Source organism: Crocodylus porosus, unplaced genomic scaffold (assembly GCF_001723895.1).
Source record: "Crocodylus porosus isolate Cpor-Errol unplaced genomic scaffold, CroPor_comp1, whole genome shotgun sequence".
In the NCBI taxonomy this organism is placed as follows: Eukaryota; Metazoa; Chordata; order Crocodylia; family Crocodylidae; genus Crocodylus; species Crocodylus porosus.
In genome coordinates, this window is record NW_017728943.1 from 83,317,471 (window position 1) to 83,331,979 (window position 14,509).

The 14,509-nt window shown below is 39.5% G+C and overlaps 1 protein-coding gene across 1 annotated transcript in view; it reads right to left on the reverse strand.

Moving 5' to 3' along the window:
- TTC27 (tetratricopeptide repeat domain 27) overlaps window positions 1–14,509 on the reverse strand; it is a 215,503-nt gene that overhangs the window by 27,030 nt on the left and 173,964 nt on the right. Inside the window, exons 14-15 of the mRNA XM_019549711.1 lie at window positions 5,913–6,011; window positions 4,085–4,137 (exon numbers count right to left, since the gene is read on the reverse strand). Of these exons, the coding sequence (XP_019405256.1) occupies window positions 4,085–4,137; window positions 5,913–6,011 (152 nt within the window). The remainder of the gene's footprint in view (window positions 1–4,084; window positions 4,138–5,912; window positions 6,012–14,509) is intronic.

The following is a 14,509-nucleotide window of genomic DNA, read 5'->3' on the forward strand; positions in this document are numbered from 1 at the left end:
CCTTTGTAGGCTTTCCTTTTTAGCCACAGTAGGTCCGCTAGGTCTCTGGAGAGCCAGGGGGACTGCTGTGCCTTCTTGCTGCCTTTCCTCCGTGTTGGAATAGATTTGGGTTGCAGGTGGTATTCTCATCGATCCTCCCAGTCTCGGGCTACGGGCTAAGGAGGGAAAGGAGGAGCCAGGTAGTGAACCAAAGACAAGACAAGGGCCCCCAAGGGGACTGTAGACAAGGCAAGGGTCCCCAAGGGGACACTTGCCTGCCTATACACAAATGACAGGACCTTGAGGAAAAAACAGGGGGAACTTGTCCTCCTGCTAAACACAAATAACTATGATGTCATAGGGATAATGGAGACCTGGTGGGACTCCACCCATGACTGGACCACAGGTATAGATGGCTACACCCTGTACAGGAGGGATCAAGTGGACAAAAGGGGTAGGGGTGTAGCTCTCTATGTCAAGGAGAGCTACATGTCCCTGCAAGCCAACATTGGCCCCCATGGTGGACTTGAGACCCTCTGGATTAAAATCTATGGGGAACACAGCACAGGAGATACTACGGCGGGAGTCTACTACAGACCCCCTACCCAGGGTCAAGACCTTGACCAGGAGTCTGCCAGGGAATTGGCTGAGGCCGCATGCTCCCGGTGCATGATTGTCATGGGAGACTAACTACCCCGATATCTTGTGGGAGGAGCGCTCAGCCAAATCTGAGCAGTTGCAAAGCTTTCTCTCATGCGTGGATGACCTCCATCTGACTCAGGAAGTCTATAGCCTGACGAGAGGTAAAGCACCGCTCGACCTGGTACTGGAAACCGGGGACCACCTAATCAGCAACCTAATGATTGAAGGGAATCTGGGTGACAGTGACCATAAGCTGATCACCTTTACTATCTGCCGTAAAGCTGGCAAGTCAGTCAATAATACGGAAGTCCTCGACTTCAGGAAAGCTGACTTTGACAAGATCAGGAGGCTTGTCAGTGAGGCCCTAAAGGGCCACAACCCAAAGGGGAGGGGAGTTCAGGACGAGTGGTTGCTCCTCAAGGGAGAAATTCTGGATGCACGAGGAAAGTCTATTCTGTTTTGGAGGAAAGGCAGCAAAAGGGCACAGCAGCCCCCTTGGCTCTCCAGGGAACTAGCGGACCTCCTGCGTCTTAAAAGGAAGACCTACAAAGGATGGAAGACTGGAACCACCACCAAGGAGGAATACTCTGGTCTGGTTTGGACCTGCAGAGAGCAAACCGGGAAAGCCAAGGCTGCAACAGAACTCCAGCTACCTATAAATATTAAGGACAATAAAAAGTCCTTTTTCAGATATGTGGGGAGTTGGAGGAAAAGCAAGGGCAACACTGGATGCCTGCTAAACCAGATGGGACAACTGACAACCAATGCCCAGGAAAAAGCAAACTTGCTAAATGGGTACTTCGCATCAGCTTTTCACCAATCCCATGGGACACCCCTGCCCACTGTGGAACAAAGAGGCCCGGGTGAGGGAGATTCCTTACCATCCATCAAGACTGACCTGGTGAAAGAACACCTTGACAGGCTGGACACCCTCAAGTCAGCTGGCAGTTTCCAAGAAGTACAACCATTATGTCCTATACATAGTTCATGCTGTAGCTACTGAACTAACAACAGTGCTGGAAGCATCTAAAGATGCTGACTATACAGCTTTGCCAGCAACTGGCCTTTTCAGGCACCAGCATTTACTTCAGCCCTAACATTTTGAGGGAGTTTCTTTGTTGCATAATCTCCCACTGTAGAAAGTTATATTTAGCCAGTAGAGCTTGATAATATTTATCCGTATTTATCTGAATGGTGCCTACAAGAACATCTTTTATGTGGTTCCTTTCTCTAAACAATATGTTAAGGGCAGACAAACCTGTGTGGATTTTTCACAAGAAGCTGCAACAGCTGTAGCAGATGCGAAGGCCAGGTCTGAAAAGAACTACTCAAATCTCCTTCAAGACATTTGATATGTATGATCTGTTCCCTTGCAGCCTTTAGAAACTGTTTGAGACTATTCTTGAACAACTTCAAGAAGCAACTCTAAGATTCCTGCCATCTTCTTCTCCCAATTTAATTTTTACTTTTCTTTTTGTCCACTGGCTCTTTAAAATGATATAAAAAACTTACAAAAACATACACAAATGTAACTACTAGAATAAGGTAGAACTTAAGGTCATAGCGCAACAATTATACTTCTGAAGCTGCACAAATGCACTCAGAGTAGAATCAGTATTCACATGGATAATTAGTTTGAAGAGCTACTCTGCCAGACCTACAGCAAGCTGTTTCTTGCACACATAAGCCTCAATTGTAAAATCATTTCCTAACAGTTTAAAACACATGGAAGAGATCCATGTACACTTTGTAGCTGTGTCTTGTTGCTCGTGCAATAAGAAAGAAATGACTGGGAGTTGAAGCTAATTCAGCCCATTGTGTCTTCACAGCAGGTAAGGAGAATGTGAGGATGTTGGGCTTTGTTTCCAATATAATACACTGATTAAAAGATCCCACGCTCACATGTATGGGAAACAGAATGAATCCACAGCAACTGGACAACTGCTTGAAGAATAAAAATCTTATCCAACACTTCTTAGTTTTCTTACAGGCATCAAACATTTCACAGTTTTTCTTATGTGTTTCTCTGATATCATCACAAAAGTGGAGTCATAATAATGAAGTAAAAAAATAAAGCAGAACTGATTCCTTAATACTGCTTATACTCTATGCTGTGAATGGACAGAGGAAGTGTCATTTTGGTTAATAACAGTTCTAAATGGTGGGATATAAAGAGGGTGTGTCTGGTATGAAGTGCCCCAGCATACTTTTAGAAGTTGGGAAGTGAGAGTTAATAAGTCAGATGGGAGGAGAAAACACTGAAAACAGTGAAATCTGAGTGACTGTATTATTATCACCTTGACAAAGAATGGGTTTTATTTTTCTGAATGCAATGGGGAAAATGAATAAATGAGATATTGTCTAATTTAATCTCTCTGATTTTTGTAATCGATTGTGAAGCTCCTTCAAGACATTTCCATGGAGATGCAAGGAACTGCTGCACAGGACACTTAGTCAAGCAAGCTTGGTCTCTATGTTTATTTCTATTCCTCTTTTCGGCCTGAGTAGTCATTCTGTCCTTCAGTCTTTTCTTTCTATCTCCTCATCTACAATGTATTTCTTTACAATTTATTTTATCGTTTACCATTTAGTGTGAACTCACTGTTTCTTTGTCTCCTCTTTAGTTTGTTTCCTAAACTTTTACACAAATACAATTTTACTTGTATTAAATTTGTATCAGATTTTAAAATGGAACATAGCCAGTTTCAATACATTGAGTTTGATACTTTTTATTCTCAAGTTTCCTTCTTTTTGGTATAAGATAAACAGAGACAAAGTCCAAGTATAGAGTATTATCTTAGTAATATTGTTCTTAAATACTTAGCACTTGCAAAAATTGTGTTATTAAAAAGGTATAGCTATCAAGAGGATTGATTCAATAATGACTCAAGAAACAAAATTAATTAATAAGCTGTCTCTAGTTAGGTCTTCTTATATTAATGGTTAATTTGGAAGGAAAAGAACAAGCAGACCATTATGTAAGTGGATCTACATCTGCTTTCATGATGTGAATAATAAACTGCTTGTTTTTCCCTCAAATCTCCTGAGATGAATATAGCATGAATCAATATAAGATTGAATATATAGTCTGTTTTTAAAATGGACAGGTCTTTTTTGGCTTCATTCCAATTAGTTTCCAATTTTTATATGAGTAATTTTGATTGGTCTTTACTTAGAATATCGTGAGTGATGAATTAAAGCATTTAACAACTTTGGGTTCAAATAACTGCTTTCTTTACAAAGAATATTAAAATATATTTTCTGTATATAAATGAAATGAAATGTGATTGACTTCTAATTGGTATCATTGTAGGAGACCATGAGGGAGACTGGACTGAAAGGAAAAGAACTAGCATTAATGAGTAAACCACATCATACGAATAATATGTTCAGTGCTGGAGGAAAGGAAATCAGAAGTATTTATTTTGGAAGCAGTTTTTGCTAATCCCTTTGAAGTACTTACTTCTGTTTTAATCTGATATACGCAGTTGATAAATTGTTCCAGGCCTCAGCATTCTGCAATCACAACATGGGAGATGGTTAAAAAAAATCCACTTATTTAGGAAAAATCATTTGAATGAAACTATTATAAAATCAGTTGACACTATCCATTTTGCTCATCACACACATGTACATGCATTAATAAATGCACATTCACAATATAGTAAATACTGAGATGGTAATAATATCAAAATTGTAAAATATGCTTCGCAAACAGGTATTTTTATAATAGAAATGTTAAAATAATTTCTGCTCTGGATTGACATGCTGAGCTACATTTACGTATATGCAAATTTGGGGTAAGGCCACCAAGGACAGAGGATGGATAACTGGTATAAACTCAGTGGAAGAACAGATCCAGAATACTTTAGTGAAAATTACCCCTGCAGTATGTGGTAGCACGAGGCCTACAGAGAAGTTAAGTCCCATGTAAGATGTGTTGTGGAACCTTTTACGAGGCTTAAAAGTGGTGCAGAGATCTTGTGGCAGATTTCTGCACAAGACATTTCATCTGCTATAACTAAAAGCCTAATTCTGCGTTGTTTACCCACATATTAAATCCATATTTAAGCCACTGAGAAGTCATCTGCTCTGCTCATGTGAATGTGGACAGGACTAAGCTATATCAGAAAACAAAGAACATCAGGCATTTTTACACATGCAAGTGCTGCAATGCCGGGCGCTTTGCGAAGCACCTGACGCTGTGATGCTTACAGTTGTATAAGTGGCAAAACGTGCGTCAGTGCTGACAAAATGGCAACGGCACACTTTTGAACGAAAACACCTCAGAGGTGCTTTAGTTCAAAAGTACCCCACTGCCATTTTCTGCCTCCTAACGCACATTTGGCTGCTATACAACTGCACACAGTACAGTGCAGTTCACCTCAGCTCACGTGTGAAGCAGACTCGATTAATTGGATCTCCAGCATGTCACAGGAAAAAAAGTAGGTGTATAAATGCCCATAGCTTCCATAAATGTTGGAAGTCATTCACTGTATTCTAACAATTCATATTCATCTGTAAAAGACTATGCACAACCAGGCTGGATTATTGCTTATTTTTCTTGTTGTTTTTTTAAACAATATTCTTGTGAGGTGGAGTCCCCTGTTGTTCAGTGGTAGAAGCCCTGTCTACCACACAGGAGACCTGGGTTTGATTCCCAGACACATATAACTACAGGTGTAAAGGCACCAAACATCTGGACTCAGTCTGGTCTTTAGATTCTGTCTCAGTGGCCTAAAGAGAGGATGGAAAGTCTCCACTCCTCCAAAAATTCATGCCCAGACATATGCATCAAAGGTCTGGGTGGCCTTCATGCATACACCATGATCCAGGAGGATTGATGGTTGCCACCACAATTCCTGTAAGGTTGTAAGCCTCTTCACCTTCATCAAATACACAAGTACTTTAAAAGGGGTATCCAGCTTTTAAGCTTGCTCACGTTGCAGTGCTGGACATGTGCTGGTTTGATGCATGCCTGTAAAATGAATAATAAATGCCTCTGGCACTCATGAACTAACTGTAGCTTCATGTTTAAGTACCATAACAAAGGCCAACTCTCTACCATTTCTTTACTGAATGATTCTAATGGAGAGTAGCATACCAATTTCACAGAAAAACTGGTTAAAAGCAGCAGATGCAGCTGAAAATTTTTTTTTAAACACATCTGCTTTACTCACAGGGTAAAGGAATAGACCAAAATATTTCTTGGTAATAGACATCCTTCTTGCTTTCAGATAAACTATTACATGAGTAGGGAGTGAATACAATCTTTGATAAATAATACATACGTCAGGTTCCAATGTCACGCAACGCTGAAATGCTCTGGCAGCACCTTCATAGTCTTCCAAAGCTAAGTAGGCACAGCCCAAAGAAAACCATACACCCAACTAAAAAGAAAATACAAAATAAAGGGAATTCAGCATACCTGCTCTTACAATTGAAACAACCTTAGGTTCTTGCATGGTCAGATATACATAGCATTTGTTGGTTTTATCATAAAGCATTGCATTCTATTTTATACCACATATACAATCTTGTATTATAATGGTAATATCTTACAGAATCTATGGGAATCATTTATTCACCACTGCAGCCAGAGTCTAATAGTGAACAACGAAGTACATTGGTTTAAAAAATGGAAGTGAATGATATGTGTAAAGGGGTACATATTTGTCATATCTTGTGAGAAAAATATATGCATTTTGGGACATGGTTATAAACAGAATTCTCATTGATAGACAACTTGTTCTGCATTTGTAAAAATACTCTAACAAAAATTGATAAATTATTTAAAATAGTATTTCAAAATTACAGCTCTTACATTTTGGTTACAATATTATTTTTTCACTCATTCCATTTTTTAAAACAGTAATAACAATTTAAGAATATAGAAAGTTGCTCAGAAATGTATTATTTAGATTTGTTTTAAATAATGGAGAAATCTTGCCAACAAACTTTAGTCAGCAATAACCTACCAACAACTCTAATCAGATTTTGTGCAACTTGTGTTACAGAGAAACATAAAACATGACAAGTTCTTTTGAGACCTATTGATGTATGTATTTAAAAGCTTCTGCACAAGTTTGTCAAAATACTAACTTTGCCAACAGCTGCAACTGATAGAGTACGATGCTTCTGAGCAAGTCATATAATTCAGACAGGCATCGAGTCCTAAATACACTGACAGAACATTTTCTGGGTCTCTTGTAGATTCAATTAAAGCAGAAGATGGGGGGAAGCAAACCTGATTTTAACACTTCATAATATTTTTAGGAAATGCTAGGAAATTTTTCCAGATTCTGCTATCTAGTGCAAAAAACAAACCAAGCCAAAACTTCCTCAGTCAAACTGCCAAGATAAGATTAGTGGAAAGAATCACCGTTTTAAAAGAAAGAAAAAAATGTGTCAGATTATGTTGCTCTTAATTCACGATGAATAATCCTGGATAGAACGAATAGTAAAGAAGCCAGAGGCTGGTCTGCTTACAAGAAAGGCAGTCAGTGAAGATGTAAATTGAGCAGTCAGTGGGTGAGAGAGGCTGGGGTGTGGGGGGATTAATGGCCAGAATGAGTTTTTCCTTTAAACATGTATCAAACCTTGCAAACACCAGAAGCAAACTTCCTCAGGTCCAAAGCACACTGAATGGATCCAGACCATACCAGGACAAGACATGCAAAACCTGCCAACACATCTCCACCACACTCACAATTACTATACCCCACAACAGAACCATCATAATTCCTGGATCCTACAGCGGCACTTCCAGAAACATAATACATCTCATCCAATGCACCAAATACCCTGATGGAAAATACATAGGAGAGACCAAACAACAACCGCGCACGAGAATGAAGGCACATAGGAAATCTATCAAACCCAAGAACAGCCTATCACCGGCAGGGGCACATTTCTCACAAGTAAAACCACTCTCTCCAATCTCTCAGTTCTAATCCTGAAAGGGAATTTACAAAACACTTTTCAAAGATGAGCCTATGAACTTCACTTCATAAATCTCCTGGACTAATCATGGACTAAATATAAACATTGGATTTATGATACAGTATAACCTGCCTGATATCTGATTCCCCAGGTACCTCTCCACTATTTACCTGCTACTGTCATTCCCCTTCCCTCTAGCTTGTCTCTCACACACTGACTCCTCAATTTACATCTTCACTGACTGCCTTTCTTGCATGCATACCAGTCTCTGGCCTTTTTACTATTGTTCACTTGGCATGTTTTACAACTGAAACATCAGGTCTGAACTATTACAGATGATTAAATACACTTACTCCAAACACACAGAAGCCTCAGTTTGCTTGACTCCAATCTAGGAAATGTCATTGCCCAAATGAAGTGCATCAGTAAGCAAAATAGATTTCTCAAACTGATGTGCAGTTGCTCTAGGCCAAAGCAAAGGCCTGCAATTATTGGTATTTTCTACCTGAAGTAATAAAAATCACTGCAGAAGAAAAGTATATGATAGACAGAAACTGCCTGCCAATAAGGTTGCATGCATAGGTGTGCTTAGATCTAACAAACTTTAACTGTTCTGGGGTGCAATTCTTGATGCTGGGTGTCTATATAAGACTGTTCTTGGTTTTTAGGGGATTTTTTTCAGGTGAAGTGCTCCAGTCATTTCCAGAACAAGACTAGGGAAAAAAGTTGTTTTCTCCATATCAAAAATTCTGGTAATCTTTTCTTTGGTAAGTACCATGCAGGCAATTTTTTGCTTAGGAGCAGAGATATGAAGTTTGTCAGAGGGCAATGTCAAGGATAAGCCTTCACTATTCCCATGAAACCTCATTCAAATGTATACAAGTTATTAAGATTCTGACAAAGAAAAACACATTTCACATATTCTCAGCAGAAACTGTAGAGCAGTAATTCTCAACCAAGGTGCTGCAGCACCTCGGGGTTCCTTGAGATCTTTTTAAGGGTGCCACAAGGTGCTGCACAATGTTAGAACAGTTAGATGGGCAAATATGATTCACAAGATAAACCCAGAGATTTCAAAAAGAGTCCATAGTATTAAAGTCATTCTGACGTGCTGTGGTCTTTCCAAGTTTTTTGTAACAGAAAAACTGCTCTATTATTTTTCTGTAGTCAAAAAAAGACATGAAAACTGGGAGCTGGCATCTTCCAAGGGGTACCCCTCAAACATGAAAAGACAGAACTTCTGGAGAGTTAACAGCTCAACTACCCAAAGGTTTTGTGTTCACTGAGTATGCTCCAGGGTAGGACTGAATAGGACACACTGCAGTTGTAGCTCTGGGCTGCTGCATGCTGTGGTGGATCTTGATAAAGCAAGTGAAAATAAGGAGTTTGTTGCTTTTTTACTTCTAGTGCAATAGCTGCTAGGCTCAGATAACATGCAGGTGAAAGGTGCTTGACTTAAATATAAAGAGAACAAGAGCTAAATCTTAGTTGGGGAGACACTGTGAGAAGTTTAGCACAGATGAGAAGAGAAGGGACATAGAGGCTGTTGGGGAGAAGAAAAAAAGCTGGAACTCGGGGACACTTAAAGAAGGTGCTATGCTGCAGACACATTAGGACTTTTGATGTACTTTTGAACCAAGTGAGATGGGAGGGCAGTGAGGATGGGGCATGTGGGTTTGGGCTTGACTGGAGCCAAGGTAAGGGACAGACCAGAAAAGTTTCTTGCAAGGGGACCTGGAACTGGTTGGGTAAAGGTAATGGGGATATGGGGATAAGCAAACAGAAGAGTAAAAGACTCAGATTAGCAGGTGAAAAAAAGTCTGGAACTGGAAATAGTGGAGGAAAGATGTAAATGGAGAGCCCAGCATGGGATGTAAAGGCATGGGAAGAGGAGACTGGGGCAAAGAACCAGCAGTGAAGAACAGATAATAAGATTCAGACAGTTGGAGGGGGCAGTGGTAAAGGAGTCATGACTAGGGGAAGACAACTTAAGATTTCTGAGTCTCACTCATTTTTCTGCTATCAGCTAACGTCTATGAAACCTACACACCATGCTTCCCATCTCCCTTCTGAAGATGGGCCACAGAAAAACCATGGAGGATCAGGAACTGAAAGGCCAAGATCTCAAGGTCAGAAGGAGCTTCAGCTTCTCCTTACTCTAGAAGACACTCTAGGTTGGCTTCTGGGGTACTCAGAGAGGCCAGATAAGGTAAGAGGTCCTGAATAAGTGCTCCATGATAGATCCCTTGACAACAAAAGTAAATTATATTTTTTCAGTATTCTGCTTTACTGAAATAATGTTTAGGTGTCCTTTGGACATTTAGATAGGGTACGTGTACTGCCTGCAGGTATCTGTGATTAGAAAACGAGGAAAATGACATTTTTACATTTGATAAACAGTGAACATGTTATTAAGAATCAAGTTTAAAAGATGGAGTTTAGAACAATTGTGTGTGGAAGGAATAATATGAATGTTATTAGGTAGGGCATCAAATCTGTTGGCTCTACTGGCTGATGTAATAATTTCTCTGAAGCAAGTAACCAACTAAAAGGTAGTATAAGGAACTTTGTCAAGTATTCAAAAAAGAATTCTGTCAAGGCTTGCAGAACTAGGTTGAAGTTCTTTTTTGGCATAGGGGGCCAATGGTTGCATTTGTGCCCCCTGCTCCCCATCCTTCTTGTAGCAATGCTTAGAGTTTCCCGCCCCGGCCCTGTTTGGTTACCTGTTTAAGCTGGTAACCAAAGCAAATGAAATGAAGGAAGTGAAACTCCCGGCACACTGGGTGCAGGGGGAGGGGTTGGCCAGAACAGGTAACTAAACATCCAATCCATGGGGCAGGCGGGCAGGTTACAGAATAAACGTAGCCACCACCGCCGGCTGTGTGGGGTCCCCTGTGGCCGCAGGTTTCACAGATAGGACAGGCTGGCCCTGGTCACATTGTGTGATAAGAACTCTGAAGGGCCTGAGCAGCACCGTCACAAGCCAGCGCCTGGAGGCCAAGGCTCCCTCCCTGCCCCCGTCCCCCTCATCGGTCTGCCACTGCATAAAGGTTGCTGACCTGAAGGTCATGTTTGGTGACTGATTAGGAAAACGGAGATAAGACTTAACTTTTCTTCTTTTCAAGATTTAGAGCAGATGCAAGCGCATGAAGATAATTTAGGCTTTGTCTAAATCTGGAATTTGAAGGCAACTTTATAATAAGAAACTAAAAGGTTGTAATTCTCTTTAAATCACTGGGAAAATGCTTTCCATATAATCTGTATTGTAAATATCTTTAGATATAGAAAACAGTGTTTCTATATCAATAATCTATGAAAATTGAGAAATTCCTACTCCTCAAATACATATATACACACACCATAATTTTAATTTTTTTAGGTTCTATGATATAAAATTAAAACTTGGGCTCCAGAGATATCATACTACTTAAATACATACTATTTATGTGCATGTAGATACAATAGCCTGTAATCTTGCCTAAAGAAATTAGTTTTAAAAGTTTGTAGTTATGATTAGAGTCAAGGAGACCCTTGAGAAAAGCATTATCTGAATATGTTTTTTACTCTTTCATTTCCTGCAGTCAGTCTGCCCAGAAATTATGTTCCTCTTAAATACTCCACACTGATAGCTTTAAACTACAAAATTCTCATGGCACAGAGGCTACACTATGATGGGAGCTTCTAGTTCAACCCTGTTTAGTTATTTAAGTTACCTCTGTCCCATTGCCAGTCACTACAATGATGACTGATATGCAAAAGAGAATTCTGAGTATAACACTTTCATTGCATTATTTGAAGCTTTAAATCTAGTTGTACTTTATGGCAAATTTACTTCCACAGTATAATAGTTTTCCCAATGCTAAGCGATGACCTACCTGTTTCAAATCCAAACAGGCTATCGTACAAAGTTACAAGTCAAACAATTTAGTTTGATTAATCCAGAAAAATGATGTTTTTGTTCCTGCCAAGCTCCCATTAAAATATCCTGTGATCTGGTAGTTGAAGGTGATAGCCCAAAATGTTAACTGAAATGTTCTCTTTCAAGAAGATGAAAACTTGTAACGAATCATTATGGAGAAGTGCTTATTATATGATATCAGAATCATGAACCATTAGATCTAACCACAGTAGATATTGCCACACAGATGCTGTAATTGTTAGATAACTTATTGGACAAGCTTTTTGATCTGCTAACAGTTAGAATAAATAAATGCATGGATGTCAGAAAACTGGTCTGAAGATGGGCAAGATATTGAGAGCTTGAGAACTCCTTATGTTTGGTTAATAAATAATTTGTGTTCAAGCAAAGAACTATATTCCTTTTGATAGTATGTTGAATTGCTCTCTCAAATAACAAAGCTTAGAGAAGATTATCTAAAGTAGTGGGAATAAAAATATTTTTTTTCTCTTAGTTTAACAGCTCATTATAACCCTGGCTTTGGACATTGTTCCTTGCATCTGTAAGGTATCAAACTGTGAGGCAATTATGGATTCTCTTATCCCAACTTGTATAACTGAAATATGGAATTGAGGGTGGAAACAGACTGACATTTCGTTTGTGCCACCATTAAATACTTGGGGCAAACTGTGAGCAAATAGATGTTGCTATCCTTTGTCCTGCCACATGAAAGGAAAATCAGAGTGGTGACAAAAGGGAATCTTAGGTGCCTCTCCATAAGTGGGCAAGCCCCACTTTTCCTGCTTAGCCAGACCCACTCCCCACGATCACAGGGAAAGCAAGGAGATCACCATCAAGGGTGGGACAAAGGGTGATGCATGTTTCAATCCAGTGAAGCAGATGAGCTGTGCTGAAACACATTGTGGTACAGGAAATCTGCTTCATTTGGTAACATCTGTTTCTAGCCTGAGTTTTACAGGTAAAACAAAATCTGAGTCTTAGTGTCCTCTCTAAACGTTATGGGCTTCATCGCTGAATCAAGAACTCAGAGAATTTACAAGTAAATCAATCACTTAATGAGTTAAACTATAAAATGAGTCGTTTAAGACATTCATCACTTATTAAGCTTTTTCTGGTCTCAAATTATGCCAGTAATAGTATATAACAGACTATTCAAACTTTCCACATTGCTAAAATTCAACACAGTCGCATGCACAGTTTATATTTGAAGCTATTTGCATGCAATTACAGCTAAATTAGCCATTGTTGCAAGCATTCTTCTGATTACAGACAACGAGACATAGCCTGGTCAGTAATTAGGTCACTCCAGTGAGGCCCTGACAGAGATAATTAACTGATTGCTTTTCCTTTCCATTTTATTGTTATGCTATAATGAGTCAACAATATGAGGTGAACCGCACACATCTTAAATGGTCTTACTGGCTGATTATATAGCTGCCAACTATTGCTGGAATGACCCCAGCCCATTTTATGCAAGTCTTTGCAGTGAAAATATAAGTCAGATACCTTAGTTCACAGGGAGCAGACTCAAAAAAACCTATAAGGAAGAATGATCAATTTCTCTTCCTAAATAAACAAACAAAAACAACACCCATATTTCTGAAAACTACTAGATGCAATTCAGAAAAAAATCAGAAACTTTTTTGATCAATGCTGTAAAGGAAGACTAAATTATATGCAATATATAACATATTTACCCGAATCATTCATAACTGTGTGGACTATTAATTATCACAACTTTTTCTTGTGCTAAGCCTTTTGTATGGATTCATTTTAGGCAGATCTTTAAAAGAAAATGGAGTGGTATTCATTCACCCAACTGGTCTTGCTTTGCCTTTTAACTAGACATTCCTAGGAGCAAGAAGAAAGAATTTTCTGTCCTATAATGAAGAAGGCTGTTCATTTTTATTTTTCTTGGATTGGCTTTCATTTTAAGCTTCGTTTGGATAAAACAGAAAATAAAAAGCATCTCTCAGCAGAAAACTTTACTTTTATGTTTAAAAGGCCAACCAACTCTAACTAAAACTCCACCTGATTTCAGATGGACTTTTGTCTGAGTAATGGTGCTTGAATTTGACCATGTTTGTATTACCTGAAGGAGACAGAGAGCAGAAAGATGAGGATAGATTTTTCTTCCATTTTAGATTCCAAGATATATAGTGATCTGATATCCATGCATGATTAAGAACAGGACTCTGACTCACTAGAACAGCAGGTGGCCAACCCTTCTGGCATGTGTTGCCAAAAATTGCCCTGAATCCTTCCTAAGCACCATTCTAACCCCTTCCCCTGCCCAATCTGCTGCTCTACTTTCTGCAGTTGTGTTGCCTCTGATCTTGTGTGCCACCCACAAATGGAAGAACTAGGGATCACAAAATAAAACCAGTAGGTAGGTAAGAAACTAACAAAAGGCCGTTTTTCACAAAGCGTGTAACTGAAGTGTAGAATTCATTGCCACAAAATGTGGAAGCTGACAATTCAAACAAATGCAAAAAAGGGGCAGGACAAATGCCTGGAGAAACAGTGCATCAGCAGCTATTGAGCATGAGAATTAGGGATACAGCTTGTGAATCAGAACTTCCTACATTTTAAATGTTGGAGGCTGTCAGTGGAAGAACAGTGGAAAACCCCCCTGGTAACATGCTTCTCACTCTCTTTCAGCATCTGCTCTCTGCCACTGTGTGATACAGGATGCTGAACAAGTTAGACCCATGGTCTGACCTAGTAAATGGCAGTTCTTACATTCTTACGGCATGGCATGTTTGCTGCAGATCAGCCACCCCTGCACTAGAATCAAATGTACTAAGCGTTGAAGCATTTTGAAATGTAAATTTTAAAAGTGATGGGGAAAGGCCCTAACATTTATTCTACAGGAAGACTGGAGGATTTCATAGATTTCATAGACATTAGGGCTGGATGGGACCTTGGAAGATCATTGAGTCCAGCCCCCACCCAAAGGGCAGGAAGTCAGCTGGGGTCATAGGATCCCTGCAAGATGAGCATCCAATTTGCTCTTGAAGGTGTTCA